The following is a 26,329-nucleotide window of genomic DNA, read 5'->3' on the forward strand; positions in this document are numbered from 1 at the left end:
TGGATAATGTTTCTAAGGATTCACGAGAAAGGAAGTAGAAGGGAAGACACAGAGAGAACAAAGTTGAATCTGTGCTTGATACACTTTGTCCAGGAAATATCTATAAAGCATGTCTTATGGGCCAGAAATTATTCTAAATTTGGGGGTTTGAAAGGTGAGTAAGACATGGTTCTGAGGCAAACTCATGAAGAGTTGTTTTCAATACAATACACTGTTATTTAGGGATCTTTGCGTGCAAACAACAGAAGCTGACTGTAAAACTTTTGTTGGTGAAGCTACTAATAAACGAATAATTCCAGATTAATGTTTCTTTAAGAATTTCTAACTAAGGCTAAGGAAAGGAGATTGTCTTTATTGTAAGGGATTTGGACACTGAAAAAAAGAAAGTGGATTTCCTTCTAAATTCAGAAGGAAATTTTTTAAAACTCAGATTTTATAGTGATTCTCTTTTGAGAGACCTAATGTTACTTAACAATATGTTTTGCTTCTTTAACTGATCAATATTCTTAATAGATACTGCTTCTCTATTTCTACTTTAGATATGGCTCCTTTGTCACAGCTTAATTTTCTAGTTTGCACAAGAGTTGATAAAATATTCTATCTATCTATCTATCTACCTAGCTACTTACCTATCATCTATCCATCCGTCCATCCATCCATCCATCCATCCATCCATCCATCCATCAGCAGATAAATTGTTATAATTTGTCTCTCACCAAAGGAAATTAAATAATCAGATTATAATATCTCCTTAATTAAGTGGAACAAGCTTACAGAAACAATCTTAAGTGTTTATATATATGTTAAGTACAACAAACTGAAATATGTCTAAACCAATGATTCTCAACTGGGGGCAATTTTACCTCCCCAGGTGACATTTGGCAATGTCTGGAAATATTTTTGGTTGTCACAGCTGGGGTTGTGTATGCTACTGGTATATATATTACCTACTATTTTGTGTTTGATTTCTTAGCACTGTGTTTTTGAGATTAATCCACGTTATTGCATGTATTTCGTTTCTTTGTATTTCTGAGTAGTGGTCCATGGTATGGTTATACTACAATTTTTTTTATCCATTCACCTGTTGGTGAACATTTTGTTTGCTTTCAGGTTTTGGCTATTATAAACAAGGTTGCTTTGAACATTTAGATACATGTTTTTGTGTGGACATATGTTTCCTTTCTTTTTGGGTAAATACTCAAATGAGTAGAACTACTGGGCCACATGGTAAATATATGTTTAACTTTGTAAAGTACTCAAGACTGCTTTGCAAAGCGGCTGTATCATTTTGCATGTTGATATATGAGATTTCAAGTTATTACACATCTTTACCAACATTTTGGATTTTCACTCTTTACTTTTAACCACAGTTGTGGGTAGGTAGTATTAACTTGTTGTCTTTTAACTTACATTTTTCTGATGACTAATGACGTTAAGCATATTTTTGTGTGCTTATTGACTATTTGTAGACCTGCTTTGTGAAATGTTTGTTAAAATATGTTGTCCATTTCAGTTGGGTTGTTTGTCACCTGATTATTGAATTGTAAGAGTTATTTATATATTCTGGATGCAATGCTTTTGTTGAATTTTGGAGAAAATATAAAAGTTTCCTCCAAATGTATAGCTTGCCATTTAGTTTTATTAACTGTGTCTTTGGAAAAACCAAAAGTTTTTAATCTTGGTGAAGTTGATTTTATCATGTTTTTCATGTTTTTCTTTTATACTTTGTTCTTTGGAGTGTCTTTTTAAAGAAATCTTTACCTAACCCAATGTCACAAAGATTTTATGCTATATTTTCTCCAAGAATTTTAATAGCTTTAATTCATACATTTAAATCTTTAATTTATGTTAAGTTAATTTTGTGTATGATGTGAGGAAAGAGTTGAGGTTCATATTTTCCATAGGGAAATCCACTTGTTCTATCTCCATTATTTTCTTCTCCCAAAAGCACCCTCAGTACATAGTTGTATATTCTAGTTGTAGGTCCTTCTGGTTGTGCTATGTGGGATGCTGCCTCAACTTGCCTGATGAGCAGTGCCATGTCTGTGCCCAGGATCCAAACCGGTGAAACCCTGGGCCGCCAAAGTGGAGCACGCAAACTTAACCACTCAGCCACGGGGCCGGCCTCAGCATCATTTTTTTCTCTATTGGATAGCTTTGGTAACTTTTGTTGAAAATAAAACTATACTACAAATATATGGTAATTAAAACAATATGGTACTCGCATTAAAATAGACAAATAGACGAATGGTACAGAATAGAGAGCCCAGAAATAAACGCCTGTATATATGGCCAACTAATATTTGACATGAGAGGCAGAAGACTCAATGGGGAAAGGATCCCTGTTCAATAAATGGTGCTGGGAAACCTGGACAACCACATGCAGAAAAATGAAATTGGACTCCTATCTTATACCACTCACAAAAATTAACTCAAAATGGATTAAAGATTTAAACATAAGACTAATACCATAAAACTCCTAGAAGAAAACATAGTGAAGAAGCTTCTTGACGTTAGTCTTGGCAATGGTTTTTTTCATATGACACCAAAAGCACAAGGAATAAAAGCAAAAATAAACAAGTGGGACTACATCAAACTAAAAGGCTTCTGCACAGCAGAAGAAGCAATCAACAAAATGAAGGCAACCTATGGAACGGGAGAAAATATTTGCAAACCATATATCGGATAAGGGGTTAATATCCAAAATATATAAAGAACTCATACAAATTAATGACAAAACAAACAAACAACCCAATTAAAAAATGGGCAGAGGAACTGAAGAGACGTTTTTCCCAAAAAAGCATACAAATGGCTCATAGGGACATGAAAAGATGCTCCACATCACTAATCATCTGGGAAATGCAAATCAAAACCATGAGATATCACCTCACCCCTGTTAGAATGACTATTATGAAAAAGACAAGAGATAACAAGTGTTGATGAGGATGTTGAGAAAAGGGAATTCTTGTGCTCCGTTAGTGGAAATGTAAGTTAGTTCAGCCACTGTGGAAAGCAGTATGGAGGTTTCTCAAGAAATTAAAAACATAACTACTACATTATCCAGCAATCCCACTTCTCTGTATATATCCAAAAGAAATGGAAACAGGATATCAAAAAGATATCTGTACTCTCATATTTATTGCAGCATTATTTACAATAGCCAAGACATGAAAACAATGTAGATTTTCATCAACAGATGAACTGATAAAGAAGATGTGGTATATATACAATGGAATATTATTCTGCCATGAGAAAGAACAAATCTCGCCATTTGCAACAACATGGGTGGACCTTGAGGGTATTATGGTAAGTGAGATAAGCCAGACAAAGATAAATATTGGATGATATAACTTATATGTGAAATGTAAGAAAGTTGAATTCATAGAAACAGAATAGAATGGTGGTTACCAGGGGCTTGTGGGTGGGGGAATTGGGGAGATGATGTTAAAGGATACAAAGTTGCAACTAGTAGATAAGTTCTGGAGATCTAATGCACAGTTTAGTGACTTATCTATTCACTTTCTTGATGGTGTTACTTGCAGAAAAGCTTTTAGTCTTAATGAAGCCCAATTTATTTATTTTTTCTTTCATCACTTGTGCTTTGTGTCATATCTGAGAAACCATTGCCTAATTTAAGGTCCTGAAGATTTACCCCTCTGTTTTCTTCTAAGACTTTTATACTTTTAACTCTCACATTTATGGGTTTGACCCATTTGGAGTTAATTTTTGCATGTGGTATGAGGTAGGGGTCCAATTTCATTTTTTTTTGCATGTGGTATCTATTTGTACCAAAATCATTTGTTGAAAAAGCTATTCTTTCCACATTGAATGTCCTTGGCATTCTTGTTAAAAATGAGTTGACCATAGATCTATGAATTTATATCTGGACTCTCAATTTAATTCCATTGATCTATATGTCTCTTGTTATGCTAGTACTATCTTGATTACTGTTTCCTTGTAAGTTTTGAAATCGGAAGTACGTTTTTCAATTTCTTCTTCTTTTTAAAGATTGTTTTGTCTATTCTAGGTACCTTGCATTTCCATATGAATTTTAGGCTCAACCTTTCCATTTCTGAAAAGTCAGTTAGGATTTTGATAGAGACTGAGTTGAATACGTAGATAGGTTTCGAAAGTGCCTTATTCTGCTCAGGCTGCCATAACAAAATACCATTGACTGGGTGGCTTAAACAACAGGAAATTATACTCACAATTATAGAGACTAGAAATCTAAGATCAAGGTACTAGCAGGGTTGGTGGCCCGGCAAGAGATCTCTTTTTGGGTTGGAGATGACCACCTTTTCTCTGTGTCCTCACTCTGCTGAGAGAGAGAGAGAGAGAGATCTCCCTCTTCTCATAAGGCCACAGTGCTACAGTTGATTAGAGCCCCATCCTTATGACCTCATTTAACCTTAATTACCTCCTAAAGACCCTATTTTCATATACAGTCATGTTGGGGGTTAGGGCTTCAACATACAAATTTTGGGGGGAACACAATTCAGTCTATAGCAGGGAGTATGACATCTTAACAATATTAAATCTTCCAATCCATGAACATGGGATAACTTTCCATTTATTTAAGTGTTCTTTTATTTCTTTCAACAATGGCTTGTAATTTTCAGTACAAGTCTTGTTCTCCTTTTGTTAAGTTTATTCCTAAGTATTGTGTTCTTTCGTGGTGCTATTGTAAATGGATTGTTTTTGTAATTCGTTTAGGATATTTACTGCTAGTTTATAGGAATATAAGTGATTTTTGTATGTTGATCCTGTATCTTGCAACCTTGCTGACCTCATTTATTTCTTCTAATAGTTTTTTAGTAGATTCCTTAGTGTTTTTTATATACAAGATCATGTCATTTGCTAATAGAGATAATTTCACTTCTTCCTTTGCAAGCTGCCCCAACCATTTAACTTGTCTGTGTTTTGTTCTTGTTATTCCTTTCCTTTTGGATTATTTGAATTTTTTTTTAGATTTTACTTTAATTTTCCTGTTGGATTTGTAGTTGTTCTTTTTTTTATTGAGGTATAATCAGCAAGTAACATTATAACAGTTTCACGTGTACAATATAATGATTTGATATTTGTATATATTAAGAAATGATCACCACAATAAGTCTAGTTAATATCCCTCCCCATATATAGTAGTTATTCTTGTTAAATTTATTTTAGGGTTGTCCTATGGATTTCAACATATATTGACAACTTTCACAGTGTAGTTATAGTTGCAATGAACTGCTTCACTTAAAAAATAGAAATCTTACAATCTTATAAACTCATATCTCTCCATCATTTATGTTATAATTGTTATATGTGATACATCAACATACTTTATACACTTCATAAAACGTTGCAATTTTAGCTTTTAAACAGTTATATGGATTAAAGAATATTAAGAGGAAAAAGGCACAAATAGGTTTTTCTTTCGCATTTATCCAGATGTTCATTTCTGATACTATTTTTTTCTTGAAGATCCATGTTTTCTCTTCATCCAGAAGAACTTTATCATTTATTGTAATGAAGTTATGAATCCTTATAGTTTTTGTTTTTCTGAAAATGTCCTTATTTCTCCTTCAGAATTGATCAATATTTTTTCTTGGTATAGGTAGAATTCTGGGCAGAGATTTTTTCTTTTGGCATTTTAATGATGTTGTTCCACTCTTCTGTTTGGCATGTTTTCTGATGAGAAGTTAGCTGTGAATTAGTTTGTTGTTCTCCTGTATGTAATATGTTGTTTTTCTATTGCTGCTTTCAAGATTTGTTCTTTATCTTTGACCTTCAATAAATTAAATATGATTTACTTCAACATGGGCTTCTATGTGTTTTTATGCTAATTGCTCATACCTTGAATCTGTAAATCTGTGTTTTATCAAAGTTGGGAATATTTCTTCCATTATTGCTTTGCATACTTTTAACATGCCAATATGTCTCTCTTATTCTAATATTTAAAATTATATGTACATTTGACTGTTTGATTTCATTTATAGGGTCATTAACACTACGTTTATTTATTTTCCATCTTTTTTCCAATAATCCACCTTCAAGTTCACTTATTCTTTCTTCTGTCTTCTTTATTCAGTTGTTAAGTCTATCCCTTAGTTTTTCACTTTATAAATTGTATTTTTTGGTACTAGAATTTCCATCTGTTAAAAAATTAATTCAATATATCTGCTGATATTTTCAATTTCTACACTGTGATTTCATGAATTGAAAGCATGTTGTGTTTTATACTTTACTGAGGCTAATTATTGTTGTAGGTTGAACTGTTTCCCCCCCCAAATTCCCATGTTGAAGTCCTAACCCCAAGTACCTAAGAATGTGATCTTATTTGGAAATAGGATCATAGAAGATGTAATTAGTTAAGATGAGATTATCCTGGAGTAGGGTGGGTCCTTAATCCAATATGACTGGAGTCCTTATAAAAAGGAGAAATTTGGACACATAGAGACACACACAGGGTGAAGGCCTTGCAAAGATGAAGTCAGAGGTTGGAATGATGCTTCTATATGCCACAGAATGCCAAAGATTGCCTGAAAACCACCAGAAGCTAGAGGATAGGCAAGGGACAAATTATCCCTCACGGCCCTCAGAGGAACTAACCCTGCTGACAACTTGTTCTTGGACTTCTAGCCTCTAGAACTGAGAGACAATAAATTTCTATTGTTTAAGCCATCCAGTTTGTGACATTTTGTCATAGCAGCCCTAGAAAACTAATACAATTTTAATAGCCAATTTAAAATTCTTGTCTGATAATTCTAAAGTTTGGTTCATATTAATATTGGACTTGATTGATTTTTGTTTCTCTTGAGAATGTATTTCATTTCATTTATCCTTCCTATGTTAGGTAATTTTGGATTGTCTCCTGGACCTTATGAATATTAAGTTGTAGAGATTATGGGTTGTATTATTTTTCTCTCATGATTATTGTTTCCTTTGTTTTAGCTGGTAATTTCCTTGGCTGGGGTTGAACTTCAAACTTTTTTTCTTGTATTTCTCTTCAGAGCTTTTGTCTTGAGATAAGCTGCCTTGAGTCTGTTCTGCATGTGTGCTGTTCAGGAGTCAGAGATGTTGGTAGACAGAACTTGGGGATTCTTCTCTCTGGCTCTTTCCTTTTCAGGAATATGGTAGGGTTTTTTTTCACATGTGTCTCTGCTGCTGTTGTGAGAACTATTCATACTGCACTTAGCCAAGGCTAAAAATCTCAGAAAAAGGAACTTATGCCTATAGCTGTCCATGTCCCACCTCCATGTGAACATGAACTCCTTATCAATATCTATCTGCTGCTTTTCATTCTCCAGTAACTTCAGGTAGGTTTTTTCCTCCCAGGGTTTATCATTGCACTCTGCAGTGTGTGTGTGTGTGTGTGTGTGTGTGTGTTTGTGTTTGGCAGAATCTTAGTCCATCATGTCTGGAAGACAATACCTTCACCTTCATTTTTGAAGGGTATTTTTATTGAATATGTAATTCTTGGCTGAAAAACTTTTTCTTCCAGCATTTAAAATATTTTGTTCTATTGTCTTCTGGCTTGCATAGTTTCTATGAAATCTGTTGTACTTATTACCTTTGTTCCTCTGTGTCTTTTTGTTTCTGTTTGCTTTTAAGATTTTTCCCATTTATTACTGGTTCTCAGCAATTTGATTATGATATACTTTTCTGTGATTTGTGTGTATGTGTTCATCTTGCTTGGGGTTTATCCAGTTTCCTGGATCTGTAAGGTGGCGTTCTCATCAAATTTGGAAAGTTTCCAAACATTATTTCTTCAATTTTGTTTTCTGTCCTCCTTCCTTCTTTTTCTGGGATTCTATTACATATATCTTAGACTTTTTGATATTGTCACACAGGTCATTGAGTTGTCATTCTTTCCCCTCCTCCTCTCTACCTCTCAGTTTCTTTTTTCTCTGCATGCTTTCTCTTAGATATTTTTTGTTACTATGTCTTCAAATTTACCAATATTTTCTGTGAAGTGTCTAATCTATTGTTAATCATATCCAGCAAATTTTTCATTTCAAACTTTTTTCATGGTTAGAAGTTCCATTCTTATATCTTCCGTTTATCTCATTATGTTCATTAAAAAAATCCTTAAACATATTGAGTATGCTTAAAATAGATATTCTATAGTATTTGCCTGTTAACCCATCATTTCTGTCATTTCTATGTCTGTTTATGTTGATTGATTTTCCTCTTGATTATGTGTCACATTTTTTGGCTTCTTGACAAGTGTGTAGGGAATAATTAACTTTACCCAATGATAGGTCTGCTCTTTGTCCTGGGTCCTTGGGGGATAGTCTCTAAACGCTTGGGATAAAGAGTTTGGCTGGCATTGTCCCCAGTTCCTCAGAAGTAGCCTTTAAATTCTTGGAATTTCCTGAGTGAAAGAAGTATCTTTGCTGTTCAAGGAGGCCCTGATAGTTTATACCAACTAGATGACTCAGAATGGGGGCTGGCTATGCCAGAAATACCAGCTATGTAATTAGAGGGTGGGGCTTTAAGCCACATGATAGCATCCTGACCTCTGGGGAGCAGACGGGGGCTGGAGAAAGAGTTCAATCACATGGCCAATGATTGAGTCAATCATGCTTACATAATGAAACCTTAATAAAAGCTCTGGACACTGAAGCTTGGGTGAGCTTTCTTGGTGGTCAGTGCACTGCATATGGTCACACACTGATGTGCTGAGAAGGTAGTGGATCCTGACTCCATGGGGAAAAGACAAGCAAACTTAATGTTTGGGACCCCTACTCCCAGACCTTATCTTATTCATCTCTTCTTTTGGTTGGGTCTGATTTGTATCTTTTTTTTGCTGTAATAAACTGTAATCATAAGTATAGTGCTTTCCTGAGCTCTATGAGTTGTTCTAGTGAATTATTGAACACTAAGGGTTAGTGGGGACCCCCAAATTTTAGTCAGCTTCTCAGAAGTGTATGTGGTCTGGAGACCCCTAAATTTGATAGTGTAGGAAGTGAGGCCAGTCTTGTGCAGGTTGTGTCCTAAACCTGTGAAGTTTGGCTCAACTCTAGTAGTTGATATCAGAAGTCAATGCAACATGTCTAATAATTTTGGGGACGTTGGACATTGTGAAGGTACATTGTTACTTGTCCGAATTTGTCTTCCTTTAAAAAGGGTTGAGCTTTGTTAAATTACTTATGAATCATCTTGATACATATAGGGGATTGATTTAACATTTCATTAGACAGATAGCCTTCACTCAAAAAATAGATTATTATACCACCTAAGCATACCCTGGGATTGCTACTGAATTTCACAGGTGATTTCTCTCTCTCTCTCTCTCACCCCCTTCCCCCCAACACACACTCCAATCAGATCCCAACCATCTCTTACATCAAACTCTTATACTCTGGACCACTATTCCTCTGCCCTAATCACCACAAAGCCAGGTACCAGACAACTGGAGATAGCCCCTAGAACCAAGAGCTCACTGCAATTATTCAAACTAACCAATCATGCTCACACTGCCTCATCTATTCCTCCCTGTGGGAGCCACAATAAAAGCTCTTGTCTACGTTTTCCTCTCACTCCCTCTGTCTCCTGACATCATGATTCTTCTGCGTGTGGTCTTGTGTGGCATCCTGTGCCTCCTATTTCTAGGGATCTGTGAGTATAAACTTTCTTCATGACAGTCATTTCCATGTCTGTGTGGCTCAGCATACCTGATTAAAACAAATCTCAGGTAAAACACCATTAAAACACACACAGAGTAAATACCGTATGATTATATTTATATAAAGTTCAAAAGCAAACATAACTAATTATGGCATTAGAAGTCAGAGTAGTGGTTATTCTGGGAGAGGAAGTAAGGAGGCATGAGGGGAACTTCTGGTATGCGAATAATCTGTTTCTTGACCTAGGTGCTTGTTACAAGAATGTGTTCAGTTTGTGCAAATCAATCAAGTGGTATATTTACAATTTGGGCACTTTCTTTATGTATATAATACAGAACAGTTACATTATTGGTTCCAATTCTCTACCTCTCCCTGTATCCCTGTCCTTTGCCATGTAACTTTGCAATACCCTCCCACTCTGATGCTGGAATACACCATGTGACTTTATTTGGCCAACAGAATGAATAGGAAGTAAGAGTGTACTAGTTCTTGGCCTGAGCCTCAAGAGGTCTGGTATATTTCTTGTACTAAAATTTGTGTTTCTGTTATTGAGACTATACATAGACATGCTTGGGCTAGTTCACTCATCTTAGGATAAGAGCCGTGTGGGATAGAGCTGCCTCAGCTAAGGATTTCTATCCAAATCCAGCCTGGAGCAGGGCTCTCAGTTGCTCCAGAGATGAATGAGTGAGCACAGTCAAGATCAGCCAAATCCAGCCTTGGTCAGCTGATACCCAGCTAGCTCAGAGATGCATAAACTGAAGATAATTGACTTTTAGGGCAGTTTGTAATGCAGCAAAAGCTAACTAATACAGTAGCAGAAAAGGATAATGAGGACCAAAGTTGTGCAAAGTTAGGAGAAAGGAGGGAGAAATTTCGTTAAAAGAAAAGTTATTCCATTGAGTTGGGTTTAAAACGTCATACTGCTTCTTATCCTGATACTGTATGACATCCAGAAGTGTATAATTTCCTGAGTCTACAAGCCAGCCTCCCAGGAAGGCTATGGCTATTGCGGACAGAGAAGAGGTAACAACCAGGAAGACACAGGGAGCATTCGAGTGTGGATGGAGTGTGAAGGGGAAGATAAATTGGTTCATTTTGGGTGGGGTTGAATTTGAGGTCTCTGAAGAACATCCAAGTGGAGTTGTCCAGCGGGGAGGAAATGCAGATCAGAAGCTCAGATCTTTGCTGGAGATCGAGATTTGGGTGTCCTCAACTAGCAGGTAGTAACTGAGAAAGCTGGGACGAGATGTGCAATACAAAGCCAGCACAAAAACAGCTCCAGGGAGCCATGAGAGCCAACAACTGATTACTCCATGGGAAGTACTTTAACCAGTATGGGTGGTTCCTAGTGGTGATCAATTGAAAACTGGCACATGATTACTACTTCATTTTTAACCCACCAGAGAGATGATCAATAACTCTTGGTCAGTAAGCAGAGGGTGCCCCATAGGACTAAAGCATCACCTTATACCACGTGTCCCAGGTATCTGGAAACACCCCTAAACTGGGCAGTTGGGACAGTGGCTTTCATTGGAACAGCGCCTTTCATTGGAACAGCCAGTAGGACAGGGCAGGAGTGGATGGGGAAACACCGAGTGGGGCTCTTGAGAGGCCATGAGTTGGAGCTAAGAAAGAGGGATGAAGAAAGCACCCAAGAAAGGGGAGAGGGAGAAGGGGAAAGACTGAGATGCAGCTTGACGTTGTGACCAGAGGAGAAAATTAATAGGGATAAAGTTATCAAGGAAGGTGGGACAAGAAGGTGGATGAGTGAAGTCAACAGCAGGTGGGAAGAGGAGGCTGACATGGAAGGAGGAAGCCGGATCAAGGAAAGAAGGTAGAGAGAAAAAGGGGCACAAAATAGAAGAAGGGCAGCCGAGGAAGTCTGGATACTGAATGCTAGAAGGAAAGAGGAAATAGGTAATGAACGAGGGGGTGAAGGAGGAGAGAAGGGTGGCAAATAGAAGGAAGACAGAAAGAACCACATCTGGTTTTCAGAGTGCAGTTGGCATCTCCAATGGCACCACCATATGGAACCCTATTCACCCGTTCTAGGAGCTAGGAGAGGTCATCCCGTGGCAGAAGTCCTAGACCTTAGCCTGAGTCTGGCCAGCTCCTGGGGTCCTTGGGAGGAGAAGAGCAAGGAGGTACCAACACGATCACTACTCCTGGCCGCAACCCGTGCTTTCGCTCCCGCGCTCAGCGGACGCGCCTCTTTAACAGAGGCGGGCGGCCCAGGGGAGCACCCAGGGATGCAGAGAGAAACCGTGGAGTAATTAGGGCCCGGGAGAGGCTGGTACCTGCCTGGGAAAGAGTGGTGCAGAGGAGGCACTGATGATGAAAGTGGCGAAGGAGCGTGGTGCCCCAATGCAAAGGGGCTGGAGGACGCGAGAAGCGCCTGGATGTCCGGTCCAGGGTCGAAGGAAGGCTGCAGCATTGACTGGAAGCGGGCGGGGAGTGAAGGAGCCTAGGGAATCAGAGGGGTTGGGCAAATCCTGGGCTGAGGTGGTCTGAATGTGGGGGCTGCTCACAATGCCACAGAGAAAGAGTGTTGGGGCGGGAGAACGACCCCGGCTAAATTGTCCCTCTGGTTTTCTCTCCTGATTGTCTAGTTCCAGAAGTTGGAGCATCAAAGGTTGACGGGTGAGGAACAAGTCATCGAAGAGCATTCTAAAAGGGAGACCTGCGGCAGGCGGTGGAGAGGGCGGGCGCGGTGGTGAGGCGCGAATACGGGCTAGTCGAAGGCCTGGGGGCCCCGGGAAATGTTTTTTGGCCCCACCAAAGCCTTCGTCCACCCCTCCACTCTGGCAGGCCCCCGAAGCCCCAGCCCCGCGAAAGGGGCATAGCTGCTGAGGCAAGCCAGGGCTGACTGCGCCAGGTGGGAGGCAGGATAGAGGGGAGGGAGCCAAGGCCGAAGGGGCGGACACGGGGTGGCGTCTAGCGCTCCATAAAGGGACCGTGGGGGCCGCCTCTCCTCTGCGCAGGCGGTGGCCACCGGCGGGAAACACGTCGCGATGCCCGTTCACTGCCAGCAGAGCCCGGTGCTGGCAGGCAGCGCCACTTTGGCCGCCCTGGGGGCGCTGGTTCTGTACCTCGCGAAGCCCTCCGGCTACGGGAAGTACTCGGAGAGCCTGATGCCCGCGGCTATCCGCCTGCCCGCCCGCGCCGCCTGGTTCCTGCAGGAGCTGCCCTCCTTCGCGGTGCCCGCAGGGATCCTCGCCAGGCAGCCTCGCTCTGTCTTCGGCCCGCCTGCGACTGTGCTTCTGGGCCTCTTCTGCGCACATTACTTTCACAGGTAGCGTTTCCCTCCCGCGGGCGCGGAGAGCAGCGCCCTGCCGGGCTCCCGGCGTCCAAGAGCGCAGCGCGCCGCGCGCCCCGAGGAGCGCAGAGGGGGCGCGGGCGGCTGCCCGGAGCGCGCGGCAGAGCTCGCGGGGAGCGCCTGGCGGGGCCGGGACTGCGGGCGGGACGCAGGCGAGTGGAGAAGCGGTCGCGGGGCAGAGGTGGACTTCACTCCCCCCGGCCGCGCGCGCTTCTCGGGCCCGCTCCAAATCCACCGGCTGCTCCGGGGAAGGAGGTCAAGCAGGGCAGGAAGCGAGCCGGACTGGTCAGGTTGGGTGGAACTGTTGGACGGACGGTTCCCTCTCCAACTCCGCTCGATTCAGCGTCACCTGTGGCGTCTCACCCCCAGCCCTTCTCGTTCTTCCTTCACTTTTCCTTTGTTAGGTGGGGGCGGGCTGGTTCTGGGATCTTGAGAGAGTCTGTGTTGGCACCTTCAGAAGGAAACCTCGCTCAGGAGGACTGATCAACTTAATCTTTTCGGGTCTGAGGGCGGTGGGCAGAGCCAGACCCAGACTCCGATGGTGGGAAAGAGAAGGTGCTGGGAACCCAGCCGCCTGAGTGAAAGCCCCTCTTCTCAGGTCCCACCCAAGGGGACCACCACCAACTCGTCTACCTTTCCAGTTCCATTGGGACATAAATGTAAATGGGTCGAAGTTAATTTAGAGTTCAAATGTTCTTCTAAATTAAAAATCCCAAGTTTAGAAGAACCTTGCCTTCTGGTCTGAGAAGGAAAGACAGGAAAAAAAAGGGCCTTAAGGATTGGAACGACAGCCGAACCCCAAAACAGTCTCACAGGGGAAAGGAAGAACACATGATTGAGTTGCCTACCACGCCCAGTCATTTAGCATCTGTCGTCTCATCCAGCCCCATTGTAACCTTGTGAGATACGTAGTTATCATGCCCCCTTTATAGACAGAACCTGAGGCTGAGTAAGGTTAAATGGCTGAATGGAGATGATACAGCTGGTGCCCAGCCAGATTCAAATCTAAGCCCGTGAAACTCCACAGCTCAAGACCTTTTGACACGTTAAGCAGGCAGATGCTCCATGCAAGGAGAAAACAGAGTCTATGGATAGAGAAAGGCTGCCAAACCAAATCAAGAACGTAACAGAATCACAGCCTTATTTTGAGTAGAGCGTTTGTAGGGTCAAAAGATCAAGAAAATCTGGATTAGAAATTGGGGTGAAGAATGCCTCTGGAAGCTGAAAGGCATAATGTCTCTCTCAAAGGAGAAAAGGAGCCCATTGCAGAGGAAGGGGGTGTAAAGGACGAATTGTAACCTGTCTTTCCTTGTAATCCCTTCTTAGACTCTGGATCTTTTTTATTGGTTAAGATTTAATATTTATGCAATCTTAACTGAACTCTCAGTCTTTTGAAAAGATAAGTATTGGCAAGCAATAAGAACTAAAATTTCAGAAATGGATGTCCTTTCCTCAAATATTTTCTAAAAGCCTTTTGTGGACAAGGTGCAGGCCTAGTTAACAACCACTTTATTTTATTCAGATTTTGATGGTTTAATTTTGAACAGAAAGAAGGATGTTTGGTTCAGGAGATAGGTTTTGACTTCAATGTTTTTGGAACAGACGTTACACGAAAAAATATGATTCTGTCAGACAATTACTTTTATCTTCGAGTTAACTACTGTCAGCACCATAAACAGTATTTTCACGAGGTCATTTCCTTTTAACGTAATGAGTAGTGTTTTCTGATAGTCCTATTAACATAATTTTTAGACTTGTTTTTAAAATCGAAAGGTACTTTGCACAATAAATCATGATCAGTACATTAAGAAAGCCAAAGTAATTGCCCATAAAAATGAGTATCAACACACTGTCCATCTTCTCCTGGGGAAAATGGAAAATAGGAGTAAAGGATTTGGAGATTGATTCTGCCTGAGGGGAAATTGCCCACTGAAAACACAACTCTGAGTGAGTTGTCGCTGAGGCATGAAGATGTGATATGTGCCTGCCTTTCCCTTTGTGTGAACTCTTTTGTTGAGGCCACTGGAGTATTGGATCTGTTATCATTGTGAGTGCTCTGTGCTAACCACTGTTGATGGATTATCTACTCATTCTCATACTGAGCCATTAGGTGGGCACTGTTATCACCCTCATTTTGTGGGTGGGAAACTGGAGCAAGAAGAGGTTAAATGATTTGCTCAAGGTCACACAGTAGCCTGGGGAGCCAGGGTTCAGACCCAGGGAGTTTGAACGCAGATCGCAGACTCTGCTACCAGGATCAACTGTTTTATACTTGTTCTTACTGCCTCATCCTTGCCTTTTAAAAACTATATTTAGGCTTAAAATGATTATTTATTAATTATAAAAATAATAAATGTTCATTAAAGAAAAAAGGCAAATACAAAAAGGATAAAAATGCTCACAATTTCAATGCCTAAGTATATTAAATGGTTAATGTTTTAGAACATTTCCATCATACTTTTATTTTTCATAGTAGATTTTTACACGTGCTCATTATGTTGAATATATATATATAGGTTTTTGTTTTACTTGATTACTTAACATTTTATAATAAGTATTTTCCCACATTATCATAGAATCTTTATAAAAATCATCTTAATGGCTGCTTGTTATTTCATCTCTCATAAAAACAATAATTTACCTATCTGTTAATTTATAGTTGGACATTTAATTTGCCCTTGTTTCTTTCTTATCTATTTGTTTATTTTGGGCTAGGTTAAATGAGGCTGTGATGTGAACTTTTGCACCTATATGCTTTTCAGAAGTCAGGACTGTATTCTTAGTCGAGATTCCCAGAAGTGGTTCAAAAGCTGTGAGCATTTTTGCACTGAGGCTTTAGGAGTCATTTGGCTTGCTAATGAGGGCACATTAAGGGAAAAGCATCAGGCTGTCTTGCTTTACACCCTCTAGTGCATAGCTGTGACACAGAGAGTAAGATCGAGGGACAAGGGCTCAGGAGAAGGCTGGCTCAGGTGTGGCTTAGACTCTTTTGCACAATGTCCCTTGGGGACTGTTCAGAATAGCCGTATGTCCCGTTAGTTAGAAGTTAAAACTCTCTGCACTTTTCTCCATACAAGGGTGACATACTGGAATGTAAGTTTCGCAGGGCGAGGATTTTTGTCTCATTTGTCCATGGTTGTATACAGTATACAGAAAAGTGTTGGTACTCACTAAAATTTGTTGAATGCATGAATGAACTCTACTTCTGACATTAGTACAGGCAGTTAGAATTGTGGCAGTGCTAGTGACTGCTTAGAAATCATTGAGATTGCATGGCTAGTCAACTCAGATAATTCTCCTCCCTTCAGAATCTATTGTTGTGGATGTTTGGATGGTTTAGCCCTGTGAAAATGACTGCTGCATAAGCATGTTGCCTAATCCCACTGCCAAAGTTGTTTGAAGTTAGAGTTATCTCACTTCTCCTTGACCTTGACTACAGCCCTGGAAGGATCCTTTGCTCATACTCTCTCATTAATCTTCATTTTCCCAAGAAGCCTTGGTGTTCTGTGCAATAGTCATCACATGACCTATGCCAGTGGCAGCTGATGTCTTTCTCAAGCCTTGGATGGGAACTTGGTATTTGGATGAAAAAGAAAAAGAAATCTCTTCTCAAAAAAAAGGTGACTATATTGTGAAAAGTTACTGGCATGGGTGACCTTCCATGATGTGCCTCCAGAAGCAGAGTATAAGGCACATATTAGAGTCTGTTTGAATTTTGAGAGAGCTTTCCTAGGGTAGATGCTGAAACAGATGATATTTCCTAATCAACCAAATAAAATGATGGCTTCAATAAGATACCTTTTTGCTTTATTGGTCAGTTCATTCTCCAGCAGCATGACTTCCTTCCCATCTTTCAAGACTCAGGTTAGGCATCACTTCCTCCCAGAAGCCTTCTCTGAGTCCCTTCTCTATGAGTCCATTCCTTGGGCTTTCATAGCAGCCAGTGTGGCCTTCCACGAGACACTTCACACACTGGAGCATAATTATCTGACCTAAGGAAATTTCATCCTGTCTGTGCAGCCTTCTCATTTTACAGAAGCAAAGCACCAAGAGGTTTAGCCAATTAGGGGCAAAGAGGGGACTGGAACTTGAGCCTTCTGGTGTGCCCTGCCAATGTTTCTCCAATCTCATAGGAGGTACAGATGTCTCAAATATTCAGAAGTAATCAAACCTCAAAAGGAAATCACTCATTGACTGAGAACCAGAATGATTAATGGCCACAATGGAAACTATCTACACAAATCTCTCCTCTTACAGATTGAGAAGAAAGACCAGGCAGGATAAGCCACATTCTTGTGGTCACTTAATCATGTGTTAAGGACATTCATGAGGCATTGTTGGATTGATTAACTGAAGGATTCTTTAGAATGGGAATCAGCAACCTTTTCTGTAAAAAGCCAGATAGTAACTATTTTAAGCTTTGCAACCATATAGTCTCTGTCATAACTACTCAGCTCTGCTGTTGTAGCGTAAAAGCAACCACAGGCAATATGTAAACAAATGAGAGTGGTTGTGTTCCAATAAAACTTTATTTACAAAACAGGCAGTGGGCTGTATTTGGCCTGTGGGCTATATTTTGCGGGCCCCTTCTTAAGAAAACTACGAATGGCATAGCTTTACATTTAGTGCCCTGGTAATTCTATAATAAAATTTTGTTAAATCCTATAGCAAAGCAGTGGGCGTATTCTAGAAAATTTCTACCACAATTAATTAGTAGTAGGAATTTGGTAGTAAGCATCATTTTCTGAGAATTCCTGGGTTCCAAGTCTTTATTTGAGCCCTCTTGGGAAATAGTAGGAGTCTTGCCATTTACATTCTAAATGGGATGACATCATAAGTACATCTGAAAAATGTAGAGCTATGTTCGCCAAAAATGTAAACAAGTTTAGAGATCTTGGTTGTTTCACTTTTACCACATTGAAGAAAGGACCATCTTGCTCATTTTACATCTAACTTAATGTTGCTTACAAAGAACAAACAGGATAAGAAAATAGTGATCCAAACCGGTGAAGTGACATGTACGAAGTTGCATGACGAGGAAAGGGCAGAGTGGGGCTTGAACCCAGGTCTCCTGATTTTCTTCTTCTTTTTTTTTAAGTGAGGAAGATTTGCCCTGAGCTAAAATCCATTCCAATATTCCTCTGTTTTGTATGTGGGATGCCTCCACAGCATGGCTGATGAGTGGAGTAGGTCTGCACTTGGGATCCTAACCATGAACCTGGGCCTCCGAAGCAGAGCATGTGGAACTTTAACCACTCAGCCATAGGCCAGCCCCTCCTGATTCTTTGTCAGAGTTCTGCATGTTCGGAACTGTGCTAGATCCTATGGGAGACACAAAAGAAATATAATATGTGGTGCTTGCCCTCCAGGAGAAAGGCAAGAAAGAGCATCATTGTGTGCCTAGCACTCATTATGGTGTGAAAGTTGGATGGCGGCAGTGTCAGTGTGAGAGGCCCAGAACAAGTAGGAAAATGCAAGTTGAGGGAGATGTGGATCTAAGAGGGACCACCTTCATGCCACTGAACATATGAGGTCTCTGGCATCTGTCTGTGTTTGAGTGTGCATGAATCTGAGAGGGTTGATGGGTGGGTGGTTTTGAGGAACCCTAATAAATGGTACTCTTCTTCCCCACTGAAGTCCAGAAGCAACTGAGAGATAGACCTTGGAATTAGGCAGCTAGAGACAAATTACCACCCTTATTAGTGGTAAAGCTGGTTTGGGGGAACGTGGCTTACATTTTGAATCATGTGGGCCTCCTAATACTTTACCTTAAAAATACTCAGCAACAACCGTGACTGAACACCACAGGCCTTTCCCAGTGGTGGACATTCTGAAAAACACAGCAGAATGAGAGAAGGGCTGAACTGTACACGTGCCTTGAGAGGTCCTGCTTTCAAATTTACCACTCAGGTAATTCACTTTTCTTTCCCTGGGGAGGAATGGGTGGGGACAGAAGAAAGGTCTAGAAGGATACTCCAATGAAGGACCCCCAGCAAGCAGGAGGGGGAGCATAAATGTTTTCTGTTACTAGATAGAATACAAAAGCTGTCTAGCTATTGATATTTTCCAGAGCCTGGCAACTTGATTCTTGAACCTGGGGCACTTCCCATTCTGCTTTTTGACTCCCTGCCACGTATGGCAATGGGAACATCAAAATCTGGACTCAAGTTGTTTAAGAAGTTGCTGTGCTCAACCCAGGAGCCTTTAATGAGACTCAGCTCAGAATAGGAGCTCTAAATTTTAAAACGCTTTGAATTGGGGCCAACAGTGCAATTTGCCTTTTGTTTAGTTATGGAGGGGGATGAGGGAAGGCATAACCGATATTTATTGAGCTCTGGGTGTTCCAGGAATCATATTATGTGTTTTACATTGGTTATCTCATTTTGTCTTTGAGACAACCGCTATTATTAATGCTATTTCACAAGTGACCTCACTCTTGCTGATCGCAGTGGTTGGTGGCAGTGGGTGGGAGTAATGGGCAAGTCCTTGAATTGGTCCTCATGGGGTGGTCTCTCCCAAGGTTTGTGGGTGGGAATGTGATTTCAGTCAGGAAAAAGGGACCTGTTTGGTGACCTATGACTTAAAATTGCCCTGTGCTCTATATACTCTGTCTTGGAATACCTCTCCTCTTTTTAATTCCAAAAACCTTTTGCATCTATGCCATAATATCCAATCTTACTATCCAAGTCTTAAATCAGGCTCTGGGCCATTTTCAAAATTCTTCCATTATACTTGCTCCATGTTGTCAAGACTGATCCTAGAAGTTACTGTGAAGTTAAATATGCCAATTTGCTTTGGACATTTTTCCTATCTGACCATGAAACATCTCAAGATCCTTTTCTGTGTACAGACTCTTTCTCTCTCCTGCCTCTATCTGCCCTCTTTTAACAACAGTGCATGGTCTCACTTTAGTCTTTCAGTGAATGTTCTTTACTTGCCCAAAGTTAAATATCTGATAAGCAAATCTAAATACTAGAGTATTAAGTCCTTTGTTTTCTTATTATTGAGCTTTGAAAGTTCTTTATATATTCTGGATACAATTCCTTTACCAGATACATGCTTTGCAAATATTTTCTCAAAGTCTATGTGGCTTGTCTTTTTCATTCTCCTAACAGTATCTTTTGAAAAGTTGAAGTTTTTAATTTTGATGAACTTCAACTTCTCTATTTGTTTTTGTTCTTTTGATGTCATATCTAAGGAATCTTTGCCTGATCTAGGGTCACAAGAGTTTTCTCTTATGTTTCCTTATAGAATACTTAAAGTTTTAGGTTTTATGTTAGGTCTGTGATCCATGTCGAGTTAATTTTCATATGGAGTTAGAAATATGAATCAAAGTTCTTATTTTCCCACCAATTTGTCCAGAGTGTTTCTGTCTTAGTCAGCTAAGGCTGCTATAACAAAATATCATAAACTAGGTGGCTTATCAACAACAAAATTTGTTTCTCACAGTTCTCGAGGCTAGAAGTCTGAGATTGTGGTGCCAGCAAGGTCTGGTTCTGTTCTGGTGAGGTACTTCTTCTGGGTTACAGATGACTGATGTCTTGTTTATCCTCACGTAGTGGAAAGAGAGTAAGTTAGCTCTCTGGATTAATCCTCTTTATCCCTGGTAATATTCTCTGCTCTGAAGTCTACTTTTGTCTGATTCTAATATAGTCACTATAGCTCTATTTCACTAAGGTTAACATGGTTTACACGTTTTCAACATTTTACTTTTAATATGTTTCTGTCTTTAAATTTAATGCGTGTTTCTTGAAGGCAGCTTATGGTTGAGTCTTGCTTTTTGCTCAGCTCTGACAATCTCTGTTTTAGCTCTCTGGCCTCTTCCTATAAGGGCACTAATTCCATTCATGAAGGCTCCACCCTCATGACCTAATTACCTCCAAAGTGCTCCATGTCCAAATACCATCACTTTGGGGATTAGATTTCAACATATGAATTTTGGGGCGACACGAATGTTCAGTCCATAATAGTCTTTTTTGTTTTGTTGTAACCCTATCGCTTTTTCCATTCTCAGGCTTAATATGCAATGACCTTGGGCCCTGTGTTACAAATTTCTAAACTTGTGGAGAGCTAAGCATGATAGGAGGTGGCTTCCTTTACTCGAATCCTATGGCTCCATGTAGCTGTGGCTGGCCAGGTGGTCCTAAGGCTATAGGGCAGGGGATAGAGTATGGGAGATAGCAGCAGATACTTATGAATGACAGGTCTAAAACTTTCATATAGTAAATTCTGCCACATAAGCTTCAGAACATGCTTTTTCTTTTTTTGTCAAAGTGAATAATGGAGTGTAGATATAGGAAGGAGATGTGCTGAGGCCGATCCATCTTTGAATGTTGTGTCCTTTGATCAGGACTACCGAGTCCCAGGAAAATATTTAAATGAAAGTGAAGTGGAAATTCCTTAAAAGTTCTCAGAATGATGGCAACATCTAGGCCTCATTGCTGCATGGCAGTACAGAGCTTTTTGCTTCCAAAATACATCAGAAGCCCTATAAACCTGGGCTTCCGTATGAAGCCAAAAAGCTGGAATTAGAAAACCATGACTTTCTTTTTGCAAACAATGAGAAATAAAGGAGACAAAATTATGGCTTAGAGAAATGATATATTTGTGTCCAACAGTGAACGTGCCTTGTCCTGAGCCTACCATAACAGGCATGCTGAACTTCAAGCTGAAAACCACCCATGTCACCATTTATAATTTATTAATTTGTTCATGACCAGTTAGCATGAGGTTTGAGGAGGTGTGCCTACACAATGCCAAAACCCACCCCAGACTGATCAACGTAAAAAAAAGATAAGCTAGTTATTCAAATGAAATGATTAGTTACTCAGGCCAAGAGGTTGATCTGATTTTTTTGTATACTCATATTTTGATCTTCTTGGGTACTGAAATATAAATAAATAAATAGAGTCAGCAGTCAGTAGCCCGTCTCTTATAGGCTGTTGTATCTCCATGATGATTACCTTTCTATCTCTCAGAGGAATCCTCAAAGTTTCTTAAAACCTTGGTAATTCATTAGATGTTCAGACTCAACTTCTGTTTTGACATAGATGCAGGAATAAAGAGGTAAAATGAGCAAGTGAGCTGTTCCAGGGTCTTCCAATACCACCGGGACACACATATGAACATTTAAAAACATATAAGCAGAAAACTTAAAAATGATGTATCATATTTTAGGTCTTCATGAGCTAAGCATCTCAATGTTTTTCATAATTTAAATAGATCTGCTGGATCATGACCGCTAGATAATTCAAATCAGATGACATCTGCAGGGCGTTGACAATGGGACCTGGCTGTCCTCGCTTCCAGGGCATCAGAGCAAGATGGGAAGAAGTCCCAGGAGCCTTGAGGGAAACTTCACATCGAATTTTTCCCATGATACAGCCCTCGATAGAAAATGGTCAATCACTCCACTGCAAGGGAAAAATGTGGTTTTATTGAATTGAGCCTTTCTTTTACTAGATTTGGAAATCTAATTTCTCTGTGTGAACATAGCCTTTGGAGAAGCCAAAACATCGGGTCAATGCTAATTTGAAAGAATTGGTTAAATATGCCACTGGAGCTTTTATGTCAGTGGTTTTTAACCCTCGGTGCACATTAGAATCATCTAGGGAAATATTTAAATGCTACTAATGCTCAATGTCCTACACCCGAGATTCTGATTAACTTGTCTTCAGTGCCTCATCCCCTTTAGCATTCCTAAAATCTCTTAGGTGATTTGAATATGCACCCAGTGGTGAGAACCTCTGGTGTAGACAAATGTCTATGCAACTGACTCATTTTTTTCACACAGTGACTGTAGAAGAGCAAAATGCTCAAGAATGTGAACTCTGGAACTAGTCCACCTGGACTTGAATCCCAGCTCTGATATTTCACAGCTGTGTGACCTTGTGCTAACTTAATTTTACTGTGCCTCAATTTCCTTATTTGTAAAATGGAGACAATTATAATAATACCTATCTCTTAGGGTTATTATAAAGATTAAATGACTTATTATGTGCAAAGTACTTAGAACATTATTTGGAACATGGTGTGCACTGTATGAATATTAGTTGTCTGTGGTCTTTTGCTGGTATTTCCTTTACTGCATGTCTGAACTTAAATTAATTTCAAAGGCCTAATATTACTCTAACAAGTTGTATTAGCTTGTTAGCTGCTGTAATACAAACTGGGTGGCTTACAACAACAGAAATCTTTCTCTCACCCTTCTAGAGCCCATAAGTCTGAACTCTAGGTGTTGGCAGGGCTGTGCTCTCTTCAGAAGCTCTAAAGGAAAATCTGTTCCTTGCCTCTTTCAGCTTCTGGTGGCTGTCGGCATTCCTTGGCTTGTGGTCGCATCTCTGTGCTCTGTCTTCACATCACTTTTTTCTCTGTGTGACTTTCTTCTCTCCTTCTGCCCCTTTCTCGTATAAGGAAGCATGTGATTTCAGTTAGAGTCCACCCAGATTGTCCAGGATATGCTCCCCTTTTTAATATCCTTAATTTAACAACATCTTTTGCCATATAAGATCATATTCACTCTTTTGCTATAAAGTAATATTCATAAGTTCTGAGGATTAGGGTGTGGACATATGTTTTTGGGGGCCACCATTAAACCCACTACACAAGGTCCACAGTAAAATGTAAGCTTGGATGGGTTGCCCAACTGACTCATTCTGTGTTTAGTCGCCTTTGTGTTTGGCCTGCACATCCCACTCTCTAATATGTCCCAAACCATTATTTACAATGACAGGTACCATCAGAGTATACCGACAAGTGACTGTTCATTGTCAGTGTTTATTTCTTAGGAAGAACTTGGGGAAGTGGGCCAAGGGCTCAGATGACTGGTTGGTCTAATGCCTTTTGGCATACAGAGAGACTCCCACAAGGGAAGACCTCTTGGTGGGTTCTGCTTCAAAGAGAATAATTTTGGGAAAACTCTATTTTATGACTAAATGCAACCCCCAAACCTCACCAATTCTGGCTTTAAACTTGGAAAATCTTGATACTTACTTCAAAAGAGAATGGTGCATTAATCATGACTCTTTCAGTTCCAAGTGACAGAAAAATCAATTCAAGTAGGCTTAAGTAAGACCTGAATTTATTAACTCTCATAACTGGAAAATTCCAACCTCAGGTCTGATTGATGCAGTGGTTCCAAAGATACCATCAGGGACTGGTTTCTCTCTCCAGCTCTTTGCTACTTCTTTACTGGCTCTGTTCTCAGAAAGGCTGTCCTTTGGTGGTGGCAAGACAGCTGTAGCATCCAAGAGCTTATATCCTCTCAGATCCAAGAAGATGAAGAAAAGAACAGTTCTAGAAAAAATGTAAACAAAACCTATTGAGATTTGTTCAGTCACATACACATCCCTGAAACAACCAGTGTGATAGGGCTATCCCTGTTATGATTGGCTGAGGACGCTGGAGAGGATGAACCCTCTCATGGGCTAAGACTGGGGAAGGCACTGAGTCCTTGGTAGAGAAGCAGGGTAGTTACATCAGAGTGAAGAATGAATGTTGGATGGCAAAAATAACAAATGACTGCTATAGGTGCAACAAGATCCTTGGGCTAAAATGACTGAAAACCTTTTGAAGGGCATATGGGATTTTTTTTCCAATTGTATACTTTGATCTCAATTTCCCTTTCCAATTGAAAATAAGTTGTTTTGAAGCAGAGAACCTTCATTTAAATCCCATCTCTGCTGCTTCTTTGTAGCTGTGTGGCCTTAGGAAAATTACCACACCTCTCTGAACCTCATGTTCTTCACTGGCCCAGCAGTAACACACACACATACACAAACACATAGACACAAAGATATACATACACACACACACTCAGGATAGATGCCTTCTTATCAGGACCATCTACCATCAGGGTGCATAAACAGAATAGTTCTATCTGAAGACAGTCTGATTTGGTACCAAAGAACCATCTTGCCCCTCCAACTCTTTTCTGTGGCCCTGAAACATGTCTGAAATTCCTATCATTCAAGTGTTTTCTTTTTTTTTTTTTAAGATTGGCATCTGAGCTAACAACTGTTGCCAATCTCTCTCTTTTTTTTTTTCTGCTTTATCTCCCCAAATCCCCCCGGTACATAGTTGTATATCTTAGTTGCAGGTCCTCTAGTTGTGGCATGTGGAACGCTGCCTCAACGGGGCCTGACGAGCGGTGCCATGTCTGCGCCCAGGGTCCGAACCCGCGAAACCCTGGGCCGCCGCAGTGGAGCGCGAACCTAACCACTCGGCCATGGGGCCGACCCGTTTTCTTTGGTTTAAAGCAACGTGTTTCCGGAGAGCGAGGTATCAAATTCAAACAGATCCCAAGGAGAAACAGTGTGAAATCCTCTACCACTGAGTACCCCTCATCTTCCATCTTGGAGGGGATAAGCCAGACAAAGTCACCTTGTGAGATGATTTTTGTTGCCACATGCAATGCAACCACAAGAACTAGCTAAAAATGATCTCCCTCTCCTTCCACATCTATTTAGGGTTCTTCTCTTACTACTTCTCCTGTCACTCAGGTAGGACCTTCATAGTCCCTGGAGATACCCAATGCCATAGGGAATTTCCACATTGGAAAACTTTGTCTAGAGTTTTCGTTTCTCTAAGTGTCGTCTATTGTAAAATGACCTCTCTCCTCTGTAATCACAGTTCTCATTTTCACAGTGGAGCTGATGTTAGGTAGGGTGAGTGCCATCTGATTACTATTTGATTAAACTATTCATGTGAAGCATGAATGACAGGCTCAAAATTCTTTCAGAGGATAGTTTTTATCTTCAATATTCTCCTTTGGTGTAAGAGGTTTTTTGAGAAGGATACTTGGGTCTCTTTCTTAGTGTCCTAAGATCAGTTGCAAATGTACTCAACAACAGGTGCTAACTCCACTTCTGAAAGATTGTTGGCTGGAGGTTTTAACTATCACTTAGAAGATAATAGGAAGTAGAACATCCTGAGGGACTGGGACAAAGGAATGGTAGATTCAATAAGATAATTGGAAATATTTGAAGACTGGGAAATTTCCAGGAACAATGATCTTTTTGGGGTATGACCATGCATGTCTGTCATGCTTGTCTGGGATCTGGAGAACCTAGGAGAAAGAGAGAAGCAGGAGGAGAGGGCCCCACAGGGGATATGAAATGAGCAGACACAAAGACTAGGGCACAAAGACCAGCTTCACCATCGGTCTTAGGCTGGCCCTAGGTTTTATACAGAGAAACTCTAATGATAGATTTCCTTAGTTGGGGAGAGAAAAATACAGTCATTAGGTTAGAATATGTGCCAGTTACATTCAATTATACAATTTAATTCTTTCAACACTCTTCTGAAGTTGGTACCATTATTATCCTCCTTTTATCAATGGGAAACTGAAGTTTAGAGGAGTTAAGTTGCCAAGGTCATTGTGGTAGTTAAAAAACAT

General features: G+C 40.3%; 1 protein-coding gene across 2 annotated transcripts in view; it reads left to right on the forward strand.

Moving 5' to 3' along the window:
- The first annotated feature begins 12,591 nt into the window (after positions 1–12,591).
- The window catches only part of SRD5A2 (steroid 5 alpha-reductase 2), a 47,759-nt gene continuing 34,021 nt past the window's right edge, over positions 12,592–26,329 (forward strand). For both annotated transcript variants that reach the window (XM_046662471.1, XM_046662470.1), the window contains exon 1: positions 12,592–12,909. In XM_046662471.1, coding sequence (XP_046518427.1) covers positions 12,629–12,909 — 281 coding nt within the window. In that variant the 5' untranslated portion in view covers positions 12,592–12,628. The remainder of the gene's footprint in view (positions 12,910–26,329) is intronic.

Source organism: Equus quagga, chromosome 5 (genome assembly GCF_021613505.1).
Source record: "Equus quagga isolate Etosha38 chromosome 5, UCLA_HA_Equagga_1.0, whole genome shotgun sequence".
Classification (NCBI taxonomy): Eukaryota; Metazoa; Chordata; class Mammalia; order Perissodactyla; family Equidae; genus Equus; species Equus quagga.